The sequence below is a fragment of the Cryptomeria japonica genome, chromosome 1, assembly GCF_030272615.1.
Source record: "Cryptomeria japonica chromosome 1, Sugi_1.0, whole genome shotgun sequence".
NCBI classification, from domain to species: Eukaryota; Viridiplantae; Streptophyta; class Pinopsida; order Cupressales; family Cupressaceae; genus Cryptomeria; species Cryptomeria japonica.
In genome coordinates this window covers 345,153,749-345,174,163 of record NC_081405.1, presented here as the reverse complement: position 1 = coordinate 345,174,163, position 20,415 = coordinate 345,153,749, and the positions used below count along the sequence as shown (strand labels likewise).

At 35.3% G+C, this 20,415-nt stretch overlaps 1 protein-coding gene across 1 annotated transcript; it reads left to right on the top strand.

Annotated features, from left to right (window-relative positions):
• The first annotated feature begins 7,669 nt into the window (after positions 1–7,669).
• LOC131043560 (V-type proton ATPase subunit c2) lies at positions 7,670–19,004 on the top strand. Its single transcript, XM_057976781.2, has 3 exons — positions 7,670–7,949; positions 14,867–15,152; positions 18,517–19,004. The coding sequence occupies exons 1-3, from the start codon at positions 7,871–7,873 to the stop codon at positions 18,647–18,649; spliced, it is 498 nt and encodes a 165-aa protein (XP_057832764.1). The 5' UTR covers positions 7,670–7,870; the 3' UTR covers positions 18,650–19,004.
• The last annotated feature ends 1,411 nt before the right edge of the window (positions 19,005–20,415 follow it).

Below are 20,415 nucleotides of genomic sequence, written 5' to 3'. Positions count from 1 at the left end.
ACTACAAAATGATCTAATCAACTGACCAATATACCCCTTTACAATCCATCATGCCTTATGTCGGCTTACAAAGATAATTATAGCATGAATATACATATCGGCTAAACAACATGAACACGTGAATATAAAAAACAATTGCCAATGGCGGATCTCCCAAATGATGTCGGCCTCCAATACTGATAACCTGAATGTGAACCATGTCGGCTTGCAATGCCGATAACCAAAGAATTCCTTCCAACCTGCCGGTGTTGGTGTTGGTGCCGGTGAAGTGTATGGCGGTACACAACTAAACTAAAATATGAAGTCGGAACATGTTGCCATGCTGCCATCAATGACAACATATTGAAACCAACCAAATGAGTGTCAATTGCCAACAATCTCCCCCTTTGGCATTGATGGCAACACTCATGTGAAAAATGATCATGGTTTCCATCTGCTGGTTTCATCTTGAGCCTGCTCCCCCTGAGCTGAATATCCATCCAAACAAAATACTCCATACCTCCATATCTCCTGAATATTTTTCACCTATACTCCCCCTTTGACATCAATGCCAAAAATACAAAAAAATACCAAAAATCGGGACGAAGAATGAAAGACTGTATAGTGAATGTCCCATAATACCTTACCGGAGCTGAATATATTTGAAAATATCTAGATAGGACTTCTCCAAAAGCTCTAGATAGGTATCCCAACTAGATTTGAAAGTGTTAGAAATATATACAAGCCCATTTACCATATGGGTATATGACTCTTTCTCATTAAGCTTTGCCGGTGTGGGCTTACCAACCATGTTTATACACTCCTTATGTACACTTAATAAATCCAACCGGGGACTCACCAATCCTCTAAGACCTTTGGCTCTCCTTATGATTTTATCCTTTTCCCTCTCAATAGCTAAAACTTGGGCTTCCAAAACCAAAATATTACCATCTATAGATGTAGTTAAAGAGTTTGATCCATCAAAAGAATTAACTATACCTACAATCTCCTCCCGAATATCCTTAATCCTTTTATCTGTCTCATTTGTGAGTAAACTTGTGTTACAACATACTCTATAAATATTAGTACACTGCCTTAAAGAGTTATCTATCAACTTCAACTTATCATTAATTTCCTTCCTCTCTGACTCAATCATTTGATCAAATGTAGCTTTCTTTGCCTATGTAAACCTCTCCAGTGCCTGTCGGTTTAATATTTGTTGTAAAGACTGAAAATCCTTTGAAATGTGCTCTGTGATTGTTTTAAGCTTGTCGGATGAGCTCGCTTTTTTCTCAAACTTGCACTATGGGACAAGTCTATGCAAAACAGTGATAGACTGATCAATAACCCCTTTATCCATAGATCCCTCCTTCACCATTTTCTAGTGCAACCATCATCATAAGTTCAGTTGAACTCATCTCCATTATGCTTTTCTTTTCAACTTGCGAGGTGTCAATTGACAACAATGATGGACTCACTACCGGTTCCCTGTCGGATTCCCCTTTCTTCTCCTTTGATGGTTTAACTTTTATAGCTTCCTCACTTGCAACAGTGGCTTCACCACTTGGTGCAGCCTCAGTAACTGTCGGTTCCTCCTCAGTAACTGTTGGTTCCTCCTTAGGAACTATGTCCTCATCCTGTACATTTGGATCCGGAGGACTATTGTCCTCAACATTAGTAACCTGTATATTTGCAACCTTTACACTCTCTAATTATGCTGGTATCTCAACATTTGTCTATATATTAGTCTCTACCAGGGGCTCTATATCCAATTTCTTAATATTTTTCAAAATTGAGGGTGAAGTACCCACAATACCTTTACCTTTCCCTTCAACCAAGATGTCTGTAGTATCTGACTTAGGTTCCGGTGAAGTATAAAAACCATGATTTTCTTCAAAGAACTTAACCCATGCCTTGTGTGTCTCCTTGACTATCTCATTGACCCTGCCTAACATAAGATTGATTATTTTATGCTTGTTGTTAAAGTTTTTCCAATCTACAACTTCAAGTGTCTTGTCCATCTCCTCTGGAGTAATAGAAACACAAACAGATAACAATTCCTGAATCTTCAAATGCCTATCCTCTCCCATTGCTGATAAATCTTCTAGCATCTAATATGTCATATAACTGTGCCGATATTTGGTTTTCAATTTCTAACAAGGCTTTCTTATAAATATCCAAACATAACAAAATTGATTCCTCTACTTCTCTCTGTTCAACATCATCCAAATGCTCATAATAAAATTTCACATTCTTCAACATACCATCTTTGGTTATTTCATTAACTAATTCTGCACAAGTCTTGGGTGGAATAATAGTTACATTACTAGATACAAGTGCAAGATCAATGTCATCCTTCTTCTTCCTTCTTCCAGTACCAGATGGGGATGTAGGTGTTTCTTTAGGTGCTCTTTTATGTGTCGGTACCCTGATAGTAACTTTCCTAACTGGTTGCTTCTTAGCTTCTACCTTAGTCTCTTCAGTTTTCTTCCTTAATATCCTCTTGAATGCTAAGGTGTGCCATCATCAGATCCAGATTTTGCTGCAATTGGCTCAATGAATATTTATGTCTCTTTCCTTTTTCTCCCTTTCTCTAGAACAACATCAATCAATGCCTTGATGTCCTATGAAACCTTTTCAACAAATTTACTTGCCTTTCCCTCCTACTTCTCCCTCTTCTTCCAATTGAACTCAATTTCAACCTCTTGCTTCTTTTGTTTAGCAGTACCAAAGGTTTTTATAGTTTTATCTATAGGTGCATCAATTAGCATCTGTGCATAAGCATCTAGGATATGTGCATCAACTTCATAACCCATTTCCTCAATCCAAATCTTTTGGGGCCTTACAGATTCCATCAAAGTTTCATATTTCTTGACCACGAAGCATATCTCGATTGAGTAATTCTCAACAATGTGCTTTGGAACCCTCTCCCTATAATTTGTAGCCTTCTGAAATGCTTTAAAGTAACCCCACACTTTGTCATCTCTCTGACTACCCAATGTAGTAATTGATTGTTTTAGTTGCCTCCCTACCGGGTCATCAAATGTCCATTGTCTTTTCCCAAAACTGGGAGTCTCATTGATGGAAACAACATTAAACAAACAATTAGGTTTCCATACCAGAATGTTCCTTTCTTCTCTCCTTTGATCTTTCCTAGGTTAATCAATAATTCATCCAACATCCAACCACATAGATCTAACTTCTCATTCTCTCTCATCATTTTATGCGTTGCATAAATGCAGGAGCTAGAAACTGAATTCCATCAGTTTGATTGAGTTACCTTGTAACCAATGACCTGATCATTAGAAACCTTCTTCTTGTGACGTTGTCCAACGTGCGGTAAACCGGTGATGGTCCTGATGGCCTCCTTCAAAATCTTATACGGTCTGTCTAACCAGATAAGCTCTCCATGCACTCTACTCAAAACATATCTAACAATCTCATCTTCAAATTTTGGAATATCCAGAATGCCGGTAAACCCTAGATCCTCAATATTCTGGTACTTAGGCTTAATTTTCCAGAATCTCCCATTAACTCATTCATGTACATTCTCTTAATATCACTCATTCCTAAATCCTCAATATGACAGTGAATGTAAGCTTTGACATCTTCAACATACACGACTCCTTCCGAGACATGGGAAAATGCCCCAACTGAATCGTCCAGGGTAGCAATATGTGAATATCACTGGAAAATAGGCCTAGGACGGTCCTTGACCTCAACTACAATAGGATTTGCAATAAGCATAGGTTCAAATGATGATCCCACTTCCATGATGAAAGATAAATACCTGTGAATAATTGTCGATGAAAGACCCTAAAGAACTCTTTTGATCGCTGGTGAAATCACTCAAGATGATATCGATCGCTCTAAATCACCATAGACTTCCTTTGAATCACTCTGAATCTCTCTGAATGCAAAGCGATCATAAATTAAGTGAATTCATCCTTTTAACCTCCAAGAAACCCTAATCCATCATTGATATGAATGACTTCCGGTGGAAGATACCGGATCTTGATCAAACATCTCCATGCCGAATAAGCATCTCCAATGTCTGGAACATCTTCCAGAACCTCTTCTCGGGGCATATGCACTATCTTCATGAATTTTGCCTACCTCTAAGGCATCTATCTTAGTTACCGGATGACCTTCCTGCCGGTGCAGGAGCAACCTCCTCTGCCGGTTGAGTAACTAGAGCATTTCCATCTGCTGATTGTTCTTCTGACTTCTCGACCCATCTCTAGGTATGATCTTGCCAAATTTAATTCACCTTCTCTTTCCCTTTCTCATTTGATCCATCATTACCAATCAGTGGATTTCTGCTTCTACAAAACTTAGCATTACCAACCAGTGGATTGATCCATCATTACCAACCTCATTACATGCATAACATGTAACATTGTTCTTTTGAATTGCTTTGCTATAACTGGTATAATTGCTTGACCTGCACTGATTAGCCATATGTCCAAATTTTCCACATGCATAACATTTAACATTCATTCTGCAATCTTCTATCTTATGACCATACTTATTACATTTAGAACATTGATCGGGAGCAGAATCAGGGTTTTGATTTGCTCTATTTCTACATTGCCTAGCCATGTGACCAAATTTATTACAAACAAAGCATCTACCATTAAATTTATAAGCATTAAACTGCCTTACTGGTGCCTTATAGTTTTGATCTTCATTTGCAATACCAGAACTTTGACCTTGTTCAAATCCAAGTCCACTGGAATCCCCATTTTGTCTTTGTCTTTTCAATATCTCATCTAGCTGTCCTGAATTAATCTTGAATTTTTATTCATACTCACTTATAATAGTCAGACCATCTCTCAGAATTATCATTTGTCTCTCAAGTTCTTGTTCATTACTCTGAGCTTGTACTAAATCAGTTCTCAACATATCATTTTCATGAACCAACCTTCCACATTCTTCAAATTTGTTTTTCAGAGATACAACAAGATTTTCTTCCTTTTTCTTCCAATCCCCAATCTCTTTAGACATCCTCGTAGTTATAGCTTGCATTTCATTCCTCATGACCATTTTCTCCTGACTCAACTTCAGGCATCTCTCATTAAGTGCATCTTTCTCTTCACTATCCTTATTCTGCAAAAGTTCCTTCCTCCTAGCCTGAACATATGACAGTCTCTCTTGTAGGACAAGAATGAATTCCTAAGAAGAATTCAATTCATCTTGTAACTTAAAGTTCTTCAACCTTTCAACATCATAATCTTCAAGTGCCACCTCAAGTTGTTTCTCCAAACTCATATCTATGGATTCTAGATTTAGGATCTTCCTCAAGCTGTTAAACTTCCTCTGAGACACAAGACTCTGATACCAATTATTGGAATCCAAGAATACTGAGAGGGGGGGGGGTGAATCAGTGTTCTACCAGAATGATCAATTTTAACCTTATTAAAACATGCATTCACCAATCGGCATACCGGTACATATAGAATTGAAAGAAGTAAAGCAACCAATAAGCCAATCACACAAATGAATACCATAACACAAAGAATTATACATGGAGAACCTCAAAGAGGAAAAACCACGGTGGGATTTGTGACCCACAATATCAATCCACTGGCCATATGAAGAGATATTACAAAATATAGGAGCCTGCACTTGCAGGAAGGCTTACAACCTAGAGCACACTACTCAATCACAAAAAGAGCCTCACTGACTACATATAAATCTAGACTACAATCCAGAGAAATGATTGAATCGCAATGATAACATCTTCTATGCCTGAATACAGTTTCGATTAAGCTCTGTCAGTTCTAGTCTGAAACCCTAAACCCTTACCGGAATACCCTCTTACATAAATATCCTCACATACATGATCTCTTTTATATATTTCACATCTCCATTACATATCCATATCCTTTCCTATACATACATACTATAAAATGATCTAATCAACTGACCTATATACCCCTTTACAATCCATCATGCCTTATGTCGGCTTACAAAGATAATTACAGTATGAATAAACATGTCGGTTAAATAACATAAACACATGAATATAAAAAACAATCGCCGATGCCGAATCTCCCAAATGATGTCGGCCTCTAATACCGATAACTTGAATGTGAACCATGTCGACCTGCAATGCCGGTAACCAAATAGTTCCTTCCAACCTACCGGTGCCGGTGCGAATGAAGTGTCTATCGGTACACAACTAAACCAAAATATGAAGCCGGAACATGTTGCCATGTTGCCATCAATGACAACATATTGAAACCAACCAAATGAGCGTCAATTGCCAACAAAACCTTTGCAGTAAAAAAATCCACCAAGAAGAGAGGCCAAGTATGCATTATCTTAAAACAAATGAGATTACAATACATTCACTTCCATTCTCCTCTTTGCCTCCAACATGGTAGTTCCCGTGTATCTATGACCAACCTCTTTATGCTTCAACTGCCCATGTTCTTGCAAAGTAACTCTACATTCAACTGTTCCTCTCACTTTCTACATCTAAGGAGCTATTTATATAGACGTGATAGGAGCTCTAAAACACCAAAAAAGATGTCCAAAGAAGACTCCTCATTCCAAACATCTCAACCTCTTATAATGCCTCCATAAAATGTGAAAGGACATTGATTTTCACTTCAATACTTTCCCTCCAACTTGAGCATCCAATCTTGGAAGATAAACATTATATTAAATGCAATAAATGACAAAATACTAAGAAACGCCTGTTGCCTCTTCCAACCACCCACTTGGAGATTGCCAAAGGTCACTCTTTTGTCCTCTTTTTATGTCATTAATTATACCATTCGAGGCATCCACATATGGGAAAAAGAATATTAGATAATTGTATTAACAACCCACATTTATTGCTGCTAGTGGAACCCATCACCCCTTATGAATGTATTATAAATAATATTGAAAATAACTATTATAATTATTTTCCTAATACAACTCAAATTCCTTAGGGCACTTTCCAAGGATGTTAGAACCATGACATAGGATTTACAAGGTAGACGACACCTTAATCCTAACATATGGAAATATGTACACACATAAGTGTGATGAATCAATAGATACTGTAAATGCATGAGGATCTGTAATCATATGAATGAGAATGAAGGGTGTTCAATACTTGTCTTTAAGAGGAATTTGATTTGCTAGGTCAAGGTTATTAGGCGATAAGGTTTAATGGCTTGGCTACTTCAATCACATTAACCTCTTCATCAAAAGTTTCAAGAATCCATCCTAGAAAAAAATTATTGCATTAATGATGTTTAAATAGTTAACATTTATATAAAGATGGGTCAATGATCTATGTATAAGAATACTTGTATTAGATAAATAGATAACAAAAAACAAATTACTTGACTTTAAACAAAATTATACTATCTATCAATATTTCTATATATAAAAATACTCTACTTATTTAAAACACAAAATTAAATTAAAAATAACATAAACAAAATTAAATTAAAAATGACATAAATATACACTTCACATTGTACATATTTCTCCTTGCACCCAAGGATCTAACTTTCCCTTGAGAATGAATAAGATTTAACAAATAGTTTGTAGGGTGCCCATGAATTTGCATTTACAATTCAAAACATTGTAATCTTGGCTCCCTACTTAGAACAAAATCTCACTTACAAGAATTAAAAACAAAACCAAATTACACATAGTCCATGATCATTCCCACCATTTTTGGGGTTCTCAGTATTTTCCACGGGCCAAGTAACCTGACGAGCCGGTACACCGGTGAGATAAGCCGGTATCTTCAAAACTCGTCCACGCCTAGCAGTCCATCAGTATAATATACTTGAAGAGATCGAATCCCTTTCGGAGCTCGTTTATCCTTGGTTTTGCTCTGTAAAAGTGATATTGCTTGAAAGAGCAACAGATCCGGTAAAACATGGCGGTTGGTTTCAGCGGAGATGAAACTGCTCCTTTCTTCGGATTTCTGGGCGCTGCGGCAGCCCTCGTTTTCTCATGTAGAATTTCTAAACCCTTAACATTTTCTGCAACTTTAGATGTCACTAATACTGCACTGGATCGCTTCCATGGCAATTTTGTTATCAAGAATAAATCTAGGTGTAGGTTACTATATTTCAAAATTTACAGTGTATTTGTTTGGCTTTGTTTGGTGTTTGATTTTGTGGACATCAAGATTTGCAATGATAAAGTCTAGATTTGCCCGTCTTCTAGTCGTTTGATTACACAGAATATTTTCCGATCTTTGGTCCGATATCAAAATAAGCCCTAACCTTAAGGACGAATTTATTTGGTTTAGATTCCTAAATGACAGAGGTTTAGAAATCTTCAATGTAAGGCTCTCGATCTGATATACTATTTGTTGAATTAAACAGCGATGGGAGTAGTTTATCTTCATCAGCCAGATGCGTTGTTGTAATCGTGTCAAACATTTAGCTTTTTATCTTTTTACATCCAGATCTCTATTGTATTTTGTTATTGAACTCCAGCAAAGGCAAATTAAAGTAGGTTAGATCATATGTTTGATGTCCTAACTTCGATTCCCATGCTATTTTCCTATTGAAAATACCATTTAAAGGATTATTAGTACTCTAAGAAGTCCCTGTTTTATACTTCTGTTCTGCACGCCCTTCCTTTCGGAAATGTAACTCAGTGAAACATAGGGTTGATTATATTTGTTTGGCTTTGGCTTAAGGAAATCAATCCAGATCCAAGTAGATATCCGGGAGACTACACTCTATGCTGTGAGAAGCTATATATGTTAATGCACAGAAGCAACATTAATATGCCTTAGAAACAACAATTAGAGAATGAAGCACATGCAAGATAATAGAATTGGACCACAAAACTGTATTGATCTATGCTTTCTGTACATTGTATGCTCGCTTGAGATGTGTGATTAGCTACCTTCTGCTAGCTATGTCTGTCCTATATGTATCTGATGATACAGATGTACATACATAGTATTTTGAAGATGTGAAAGCATTAGGAATCACTATGGAAGTTGGTACAGTTGAGCTTCCTTTTGACTATTCGATTTATTTTGGTTAGTGCTGAATGGCTTCAGATTTAACCGCTGGATCTGGCCTGTTGGATGTTGCACGGGAAGGGTAACCTCTCAAATCATATAGGTCAGGTTTCTGCCCCTTTAAGGGCAAAGGTATGACTTGGTGGTACTGCATGTTGTGAGAGGAACTTGGTTCTTTGGTCTGTAGGTGTTTATGACCCTGATAATGTTGATGATGAATACTGTAGAGGCCTTGGTTGCGCTTCAATGTTGCCACGTTCAATCTGACCATTTGGCGTCAGTGGAAGAGTGTGTACACTTTCTGTTGGAGATGGATCGATTGTCTCAGAGATACCACAAACTTTGGGAAAATGCTTGGAAATATAACATGCCTTGAGAATGTCTTGGTAGTATCACTATAATTGCAGTTGGAGATTCCATTTTTATTATAGAATCTTCAAGGATCGGTTTCTCATAAGTTAACAACAAGCTGATCTTTCACTTCCATTAATAAGGATAGAAGCACTATAGTTGATGATGGAGACTGTGGAGGCTTTGGTTGTGCTTTGACGATGTCATGTTCAATCTGTTCATATTGTAACAGTGGAAAAATGTGTAAACCATCTGTTGGAGGTGGATTGATTATCTTATAGATACCACAAACTTTAGGAAATTGTTTAGAAATATAATAGGCCATGAAAATGGCTTTGTAGCATCACTACTATTGCAGTTGGATATTCCACTTTAATTTTGGAATCGTTAAGTGTAATGTCCCCTAGTAGGTTTAGGTCTGTTTTAACCATAATTAATCTATTTCAATATACTAAAATTGATTGAGAGACTAATCATGAAGCCAGTCATCGATATTCTTCAATTGATTAGTTATTAACAAGTGCTTATTTATTTTCCTCATTAGATGATTAATTTCATTATTCATAGTTCTTAATATAGCTATCAGACCCTGCTACTACTTCAGTTTTAAGAGAGAAGGGTTTATGTATGTTACCAAAGCGCTTAGAGACCAAATACAATAGGTTTCCTCAAAGTTTACAGATCCAAGCCCTTACCTATCTTGGGTCTATACCCTCAAGGCTTATGGGTCTCTGATCCCCACCCTATCTTGGGACTTAACCTATTGCTTGGATTTAGACTGCCCCTCTTTGGAACATCTCATTCCCATCTTCTTAAATACTGACAGTAATAACATGATTTAGACTATAAGTATACTAACTTCTCATGTATTATGAATATATATGAAATTAAGTAGGACTGTCATACATATTGCAGTCATATTAATATTACTATTAAATTTTGCATAAGAACATTATCAGGTTTCATATATAAAGCATACATATTAAGCGCATCCCCATGCATACCACTCCCCATGCATACCACTAAGAACAAGGATGCTACTGCCTGCAACTTAATAACAGTTCTGATCTCATCTGATCCAGGGTCATGTCATGTCACTAGATGCTTTTGATTCCTTCCTTTTATATCTCTCAATGTGAGGGAGAGGTCACACCTCTTCATCATGTACTTCCTTTGGCAAGAGACACACCCTTTGAAAGATTGCAACTCTTCATTATTTCTGCCCTTTGAAAGGGACACAACCTTTCACAATCAGATCTGCACTTCTGATTTCCAAATTCTGCCCCCCTCCAAATGAGGTTCTCTTCTCCCTTTTATATCTCACGTTTGAGGGAGTCACAACTTATCATTTCATGCCTTTTGACCATTCATTAACTTTAATCAAAATTTAATTATATTCTTTTATATTTTAATTTAATTTTTAAATTTATTATTTTGTATTTTAATTTTATTATTATTATTTATTATTAAATTATATTTCAAAGTAGGGACATTACAGCCATTAGCACCCTTTGAAAGAGTGCAACTCTTCATTATTTCTACCATTTGAAAGGGACACAACCTTTCACAATCAGATCTGCACTTCTTATTTAAATCAGATCTGCACCCACCCCCCCTCCCCCCCAAAGAAAATGAGGTTATCTTCTCCCTTTTATATCTCACGGAGTCACAACTTATCATTTCATCCCTTTTGACCATTCATTAACTTTAATCAAATTTCAATTATATTCTTTTATATTTTAATTTAATTTTTATATTTATTATTTATTATTTTAATTTTATTATTATTATTATTTATTGTTAAATTATATTTCAAAGTAGGGACATAACATTAAGGACCGGTTTCTCATAAGTAAATAAAAAATCTATTCTTTCACTTACATAAAATAAGGAATACGTACAAATATCGATTACTCTGACATCTGCCAAGAAAATTATAATTTAAGTCCTGATGAAATACTTGATTGTGTCGATTTAATAGAACATGTCCATCAGAATGTGCGATGGATCCAAAATTTCTATAATCAGTGTCTCAAGGAGACTTTAAAATCAGAAACAGAATATTGTAGAATCTTTCCCAATCTTGAACTGATTATAATTTTTATGGGTAACTATGTGAACTCTGAAGGCATTGGAGACAGATTATCATAAAAAATGTCAGCTTTGGATCTGTTTAAAGTGTCTTGTAGTTTATTTACAGCTTACAAGGGAAATTTTAGATTTAATTTATTAGGTGATAAGAAAAATGGTAAAATCCTCAAAAGTAAGGTCCTTTGAAAATTTACTTTTACTTATTCTAATACTATAATATCCAGTTTAATTAAAAACCATAAGAGTTTCAACAAACATGAAACATGCATGGCTGAAGAAAAAGGGAAAATAAACAAAGAACAACTTAAAGAATTAGAACATATTGCATTCAATTTTAATGCTAGTGACAGTAGAATCTTGAATTTGTTTAACATATAGAATAGCCCAAAAGCTTGGCTAATGGGAAAAGAGGCATGAGGGGGTAAGCCCAAAGTGGTGGATTACATTTACTGGTCCTCTGCCTGGTAAGATTCTTAAAGGTGCTTTGGCGCCAATTCAACACACTTGGTTCAAATCCCACCAAAATGAAAAATCTAATCTATAGAATTATTTCCAAGCAAATAAAATTACCAATAATTTTTAGAACATAAGGTTAAAGGGGTGGGCCTACACTGATCTACAATAAAAGATTAAGCATGTTATCGTCATCTATACAATTGTAAAAGAGGAAAATCGTGTTTTAAAAAAAATGAAAGTAAAAAACTTGTAGGTCTTTCACTACCATGGTTAATTGAGCTGCCTGATAGGATGAAGGAGAACAAATGATAATGGGAAAATCCTATGTAAGCTGGATGGTCTTTGGGAAGTGGTCCTAGGTGAACTTACTCTCACATGTTGAGTACATAAAAAATTTCATGATTACTGGTGGTCTCTATAACACCTTGACACAGATCTACTTGTTGGTGTGGTGTAGAAAATCGCACTGTGATTTCTTCTACTTTGTGCTATGACAGGAGACAATTTTTAGAATGCATTCAAATTCCAAACTGACAGTTTGAAAGTGGAATTAAAATAGCTAAAAAATTTTAACCTTAGTATAAAAATTTGCTTAAGAAAAATTGTGAGTTGTACTGCAGGCCAAAAAAATTGTGAGTAAACTCGTGGCTGAGTTAGCCACAAGATTGAGGCACAGATTTGTTGCGAATACTTGGTGAGTATGACTCAAACTTGGTGTTGCATCTCCTTTACATTTGATTTTGCTGCAAATTCTGGTGGTTCACTTAATCTTGTGAAAATTGTCAGAATCCTCATCAAAATGTGTACTTACATTATCGGATTCAGCTGAAAATTGGTTTGCTTAATTTCGCACCAAAATGATTCCTAATCTGACAATACTGGATATAATATTTGAAGGTTGCAGGCTACGCAACCCCCCTTCTCCACGTATGCATACCACTGTATCTGTTACAGATATGGGTACTGTATGGAAAGGATATGACTCAGATACTGCGCCCCACTGTTTACGATCTTAGGGGAAATTTCAAGCTGTGCAGTATACTTTAAGATTTAATGTCCAAAAAAAACAGTCCTGTATATATGGTGAAATGTCCAAAAGAAAAAACCATCCCATGTGTTGGTTTTCCCTGTGTCTTCCTCTGCTTGCATCCGCCATGTCTCTTTGCCCTTGATGAAATGCCAAATAAATCCCTATGCAGTAAGATGTTGGTGAGATTAACAAACATTTTTGTAAGAGGTTTTCTCTGTGCAGGATCAGTGTACAACAGAACTGACAGGGAGAGTAATATAAAGAATTGAAGTCAATCCAAAGTTGATGTTATATACTGTTACCTTGAAAATTGTAGCAGTTCATAGAAAGGTGATTATCACCTTTAAGATTAAAATTATTTTAATTATTAATAAAATGTGTTTAGATAAAACTAAATAGAAAGTTGACTTTTCACCTTTAAAAAAATAAAATTAAAGTAGTTAATTTTTTTCCCTTTATTAATTGCCATATCCAGCAGCTGTAACTATATTAGGGGTCTTGAAAAACAGACAAATTAAATTTTTTTTTAGAAGTTTGAGATTATAATTTGACATAAATGTCCCTTTAGAAAAATTGAAATCTAATAGAATACACTTCCTCAACATTCCACAGATTTTTTTGATATGCTGTGTAACTGTATAGTGTATTTTGCACAAAAAATATTTTTTTATTTTTATAAAGAAAGTTAAATATCTTTTTAATTTGCTGAGTTTTGTCAACTTTTTGCCGAGTTGTGAGTTTGTGAACTATATTATAAACCATACTTTGTTCTTTTGGCATTGGAAATTAACTCTGTGTTTTCTAGAAATCTTCTTTTCAATAAGTTTCTAGTGGATCACCCGACCTGTATTGGGACATAGATGACTTCTGCTAATCACTTTGTCAAGAAGATAGATAAGTCACCTAGGAATCCTCATTTAAAAGATACTTATAAATGTACAAGGGTATTTGTCATAAACTCATCTTATAATATTGACTTGGTTGCATGTCTTGTTGTCTTGTATGCTAATAAACAAAAACACAATGACATCCATTCTAAGAAGAAATGTTGGTTAGGGAGGTATCCCTGAAAGATATTTGGTCTATAAAAGTTACAGAGATGCCCTCTTGGCTCTACCTACCTACTTTAATCATATTAAAATCCTTTGTGAGTATATTGACAAATTTTATGCCTGTACTTTGGGGAGACAGCAATCGAAGTGCAAAGTTTATCATAAGTACATAAAATCCATGCTATTTGGGAAGGTTTGAGAATTGTTTTGGATCCAACTTATTGAAAGTGAAATTTGTTGCATCTCAAACTAAAATTTTAATGTGCATGGTGTGTATCTAATTTGTCTCATATCAAATTGAACCTGTCGGCCAATTGCTTTGGTTGTTGCATTGATAAACATTGACCATTGTATTTGGTTTTATTTAAATTTTCATGTGTGGAGTTGTCTATTCCTAATGCTGATGAATTGAAGCTTGCTTGTGCTCAAACTGTTTGATCCTATCGCTTTGGGTGTTACATTGATTCTCTTTTATCCTTTAGAGCGTTATCACATGGACTATCATTCTTGTTCATCCTCAAAATCAACTCTCGTATATTTGGAGTTTGATTCATTTGTAGTATTCTGCTACATAATAGAAGCTTATCTTGTGACCCTGAAGACTTACAATTTTGAACAAGGAATCCTGATTTCATGCTAAATGTTTTGTCTACAACTTAGTATGAAATATGAGATGCATAATATCTATGTTGGTTTTAAAACTCTTAGAACCTATATTAGAAATATTGTCCTGTCTTAGTTTCTTCTTGAGTAATGAGTTGCCTGATAGGAAATTATGTTTCTTATAATCTGTGGTATTCTGAAGAGCATATGGCAGGATTTATATGTATCTTGGGTATCCTGATTGCTTCTTGAGATCTTGAACATGCTACACAACTTAACATATGGTCCCTGGATGATCCTGTTCAGGTATGGGAGCAGCATATGGTACAGCAAAGAGTGGAGTTGGAGTTGCATCAATGGGTGTTATGAGACCAGAACTTGTGATGAAATCTATAGTACCAGTTGTTATGGCTGGAGTGCTTGGTATATATGGTCTGATCATTGCAGTCATCATAAGCACAGGAATCAACCCCAAGGCTAAATCATATTATCTTTTTGATGGATATGCCCACTTATCATCAGGTCTGGCTTGTGGTCTATCTGGATTGTCTGCAGGAATGGCAATTGGCATTGTAGGTGATGCTGGTGTCAGGTATGTTTTTCGTTTGATTTTGAACAAAATATTTTCTATTGTTTGCTATCCATGTAAAGGGGAGCACATTCTCCCTCATAATATTAAATAAGTGATCAAAGGAAATTAAAATAAACTTTTTCATTTATTACTTAAAAAATGCTAGATACGTTATTGTATATTATGAAGGTTCATTTCTTATTTAGTTTCATGTATTCAGATGTCTTCATGTCTTTAAATTGTGAATTTTTAATTTTTTACACAATTCTTGACATGGTAGGGAGAAATATTAAACACGAAGGAGATATTTTATGATTATCCTTTCTTTCCAACTTTGGTTCATATTTAATTTCCTTCTAGAATCTGGGGTCTTCTCTCCATCATATGTAACATCGCAAGAATAAATTGGCGTTTTTCTGATAGGCCAAACAAAGTTTTTATCATTCATAGGGCTACTATGCACAGTTTAAAAATTTAAAATAATTGCAGGATAATCTTACTGCTTTTAGAAGAAGCAGCGTATGTCTGAGCAAAAATTTTAGGTCATAAACTTGTAAGGAAACCCTGAAAGCATAGTAGTCTGTATATCTGATGACCCGTATTAATTTAAAAACTAAACTATAATTATGATTCTATGGTAGGGTAAAAAAAACTGTGCTAAAGCTTCGGAGCAGAATAACAAAAGTGGTAGATATTACAGGACCATGGCAACTGAAATAGCTAAATCCCATGCATTAATAGATGTTATAGGATATTCTAGAGTATGAGGAGAATAGTTGTTTCATCATGCTAAATGAGGTAGGTTGTTGAACCTACCAAGAATGTAAGGTCATTTATCTTATTGTGTATTTGTTTTGTGTTGGTTGTGTATTTGCCAATTTATATATACTAGCACTATTGTAATGTATTTGGCGAGACTTTATGGTATTAGAGCCAGGCAATTGTTTTTTGTTTACTTTGGATTCAGCCATAGACGGAGTAAGTGTGAAAGTTTGTAGTGAGTTGAAGAATTCTGTCATTTGTTGTACAACATTCCTTTTCCATACTTCGGGAACAAATTATACTAATTTAATATCAATTGTCAAACACAAATACATCAAACAAATACACATACACTGTACAAGGTATGGGTATGGTTACGGTACGGCATACCAGATATGCTTATCAGGGTTACCAGACTTTGTTTGGTGTATTTATAAATACTTCTGGAACACATCATACTAATTCAATATCAATTTGTCAAACTTGATTTTTTATTTTGTTGCATAAATGCAGTGGTGTCATTGTCTTCATTTCTAACTAAAAAGCAAAACCAAATAATTAACTACCCTGAAGAGACTTGAACTCTTGTCCTACACCCACTTGAAAATTATCACCATTGAATCTCTCATTGCTAGTTGGAATCCTGGCAGATGGTGACTTTTCTATTCTTCATATTATATCGCTTTTATCAGTGGCATGAATGTGGACAAAATGCACAAATTTCATTCTATTATATCTTTAAAGCTCAAGTGAAAAAAGTATTTGTGTGTGTGTGTGTGAGAGTGAGTTGACACACACATGTACATTTTTCTGCCAGTTGACACATATCAGATAAGCAAAGATGTGGAAGGAGTCTGCGCAATACACATTTTGAATGAGTGTAGGCTTTTGTGTGCTGCTTCCTCTTCAATTTGATTTTCTTCCTTTATGCTTTTTGCTTAGCAGAGGGATTAGCTTCTGTTGAAGTTTCTGCAGTTTTTTCTGAAACCTTGACAAATTCAACCATGGGAGACAATTGGAGGATCAGGACAGGCAGCAGCTTTTTGCTTTGCAGCAGTCTCAGATGGGGCAAATGTAGCTGACATGGTTCCACTCAGCTGCTAATCCATGAAAATTCTGCTAGATGTGGAGTAATTTCAGCAGAAAATTGGTCCAAATGTATTGAAAAAGATGACTGCTGTCCGAAAATGCTCTAGAATTGGTTTGGAAATGCCCCCAACACACACTTGGAAGTAGGAAATACCTGGGTATGCTCAGAAGTGATTCGAAAAAATTCCAACTGAATCTTGTGCTCTGCCTGAATCCACAGATGAGTAGGTTCCAATTTCCAAAATGTTTCGCACCTGGAATCATTGAGGTTTCAAGGCTGATTTGGCAACTTAGATTTCATGCTATTTGGGTATACTGATTCTGACTCTGTGATAAATCAATGCTTGAAAATCTACAATATGCTATCTTTTTGCTCTTGGTTTCTACTTGACCCAACATCAATGAATTCTTTGGTCATGATAATCTGAGTGTGGTCAAGTTGGGGAAGAATCTGGTTACCATGCCAGAACAAAGCATATTGAAAGTTCATCATGGTTATATTTGATTGTTGATCAATTGGGAAGATGCTTGTGTATTTGCCATCTTATATTTTAGCAGCAGTACTCTAAGGGCCTGTAATTAAAGTCTATTAATAAAAAAAACAGAGGACAATTAGGTTAATCTCAAACCCTAGCAACTAGGGCCAAGAGAGTCTGGGAGGTCAATACCCATAGCATTCACCAAAATTGATTGTTTCATTGTGGATTGTTTATTAAAGCTCCAACATATGACTGTACCACTGACCACACTTTCATTTCACATGACTGCACATGCCCGCCAGCAGAAAAATATGATACTCACAATTCAAGCTTTAAATTGTTGTCGTTTGCTGCAGGTACCAAATATTCCTTATTTTCTAATATGTTTATGCATTGTGCTTTTCTTTGGGTTTTACTCGTTTAATCATCTTTTCTGGAGAACCTTGTATCTTAAATGATGTACCAAAACAATGAATCAAACCACTGACATAAATCTAGTGAACTATTATATGAATGTTGCTCAAGCTGTTCACGTGCTCTTCATCAGTGTGAGTATCATAGCATTCCAGCATATCCATTGGTTTTGACTTGTATGTGTGTCCATTTTGACAGTTGAGTGAATGTTGGCCATAATATATAAAATTTGAGGCTGAAATGAATAGAGTCAACTACTTTTAGGTTTATTTGCTCAAGAATTTCAGTTCTTTTTCTTGAACTTTCCTTGTTACCTAGCATACCACATCTAATTTTAAAGCTTTAACTTAAAATTCTTTTGTCTTTTTTATGTTATGCTAGAACAGATGGTCTCCTTAGGGCATCATTGTGGAAACCAGAATACCTTTTATTTTTAAACACTTAAATTCATTTCACATGTTCAACAAAGTTGTTTGCTGTAGTCTGATGTTTCTGGTTACAACTTAGTTTATCAGCACAGAAAGTTATATTTATTGTGACTGTTATACATGGATACATCTTGTTGAGATAGAGACCAGAAGAGTATTTGATTGTTCAAGTGTAATGTTTCTCACTTACTATGGTTTTCTGAATGGTGACAGAGCAAATGCACAGCAACCTAAGTTATTTGTGGGTATGATACTCATCCTCATTTTTGCTGAGGCACTTGCATTATATGGTTTGATCGTTGGTATTATTTTATCATCAAGAGCTGGTCAGTCAAGAGCTGAGTGAAACTTGTGATCCTACTGCAATCTGTTCGCTGGGAGCTTTATTTAAGGGAGACCATGTAAGAGATTCATGATGGTTGCTATCTTTGTATATTTTCAATTTTTAAGTCATTATAAACTTAATTACGCTCATAGGTCTGACTTCTAAGTGAGTAGAATATTCTTTTACTGCGCCTTAGTGGGCATTTATTGTACCCATTAACTCATGGTTTTGGATACAGTTACCCTCATATGTTTAACGTAAATCTGGTTTATGCTTAATCAGACATGCAACTCTGAATGTTATTTCTTTTTCTTGTCAGACAATATTGGCAAATTTCTCCTCTGAAGGTCAATAAATTACTAAACTTATGCCAGCATTTTTCTTGCTTTTAAATATGTTTTTGTCTGAATGAATGCAAATTTGTGCAGTCTTATGGTTTTATTCAATGGTAACATATAGATCATGGCTTCTGATTGACTGGAACACAATTCAAGAGAGCACATCATTGCACTAGGGATTCAGTTTAAGTAAAGATAGATCTTTTATTTGTAGACTTATTTTTAAATACATCTGGAATGTAATCAGCTTTGTTGATGAGGAACTTGATCACTATTGAAGGTCTAGTTACTAATTACAACGCTTTCTCAAGTATTAGCTGTCAACTGGATGGAATTCAATCAGCATTAATTATAAGATCGTCTTTTTTTATAGACTCCAGCTCTGGTAAATGCATGAAAATATTTGTTTGACGAAATTGCTTTGATTGTGAAGAATCAACTTTAGAGACTTGTAATATTGCTCCGCAACTATTTCAAACAATGATCACCTTAGGCCTTAAAATTGTTTGCATAAGAAAACTATAGACAAATACATTTCCATATGAGTTAATGTACATCCAAATTTGCTAGGATAAGTTGCTGTAGTCCGGGATTCATAAATCACATCAAGATATAAACATATGTTTAATGATGTTGTCTTGACAAGTGTCTTCTGAATGTTACTGCTCTTTTTTGTGAATTTTACTTGGTGAAAGTAATGAATGGTTTCTTAATTCAACGGCTTACTAAATCCATTCTTATCTACTACTTGTGAGTATCAAATCATGTTCAAGTGCAAGACAGGACTCATACAATGCTTTCAATTGTAGTGTAAACTTTTGGGAAATGATAAATTCTTGCCAATTAAATAATTTTTGGTATAAACGTGTATGAGAGACAAGACTTTGACCACCATCAGTCTCTGATAGTGCTGGGTTAACATTGAGCCATCGCCTTGTTCTGCAATTCCTTACCAAGATATGGATTATCATTAAACATTCAAGCCACGTGTTTATAAATGTAATGGATTTTCAAAATTGCAGTACATTCCTAATATGTTTATGTGCCTGGCCATGATTTCTATAATTTTCTCAATCATAGAAGATTTGGTTTCAAAGACATAATGAAGTGGGCAGTGAGGATTGTTGTCTAATTATGCACAAAAAAAGAAGGATGTCACTGACTTGAGAGAAAAAGGGAAGGCTGGCATCCTAATCACTTCTGTCAATTTTCCGCTAACAGTTGTTTAACTGTAGTGGCACACCCTAGGTTCAAATCCATGCTGTTGTTTTGAGCTACAATTTTTCGTTTAAAAATGGTCATCACAGTATATTTTTGAAACTGTAGCATATTGTGCATATGTGTGTATTTGAAAACAGGTGGTTTGAAGGTCCCATCCAAAGTTGTGTACATTGTACACATTATTTTTTAAACTACGCGTTGCAGTGTCCATAATCAAAGGAAGTATGT

Coding starts and splice junctions, on each gene's coding strand:
- LOC131043560 (XM_057976781.2), top strand. CDS start 7,871: ATGGCGGTTGGTTTCAGCGGAGATGAAACTGCTCCTTTCTTCGGATTT. Junction 7,950..14,866: donor GGCAGCCCTCGTTTTCTCAT/GTAGAATTTCTA, acceptor GATCCTGTTCAG/GTATGGGAGCAGCATATGGT. Junction 15,153..18,516: donor GTAGGTGATGCTGGTGTCAG/GTATGTTTTTCG, acceptor GAATGGTGACAG/AGCAAATGCACAGCAACCTA.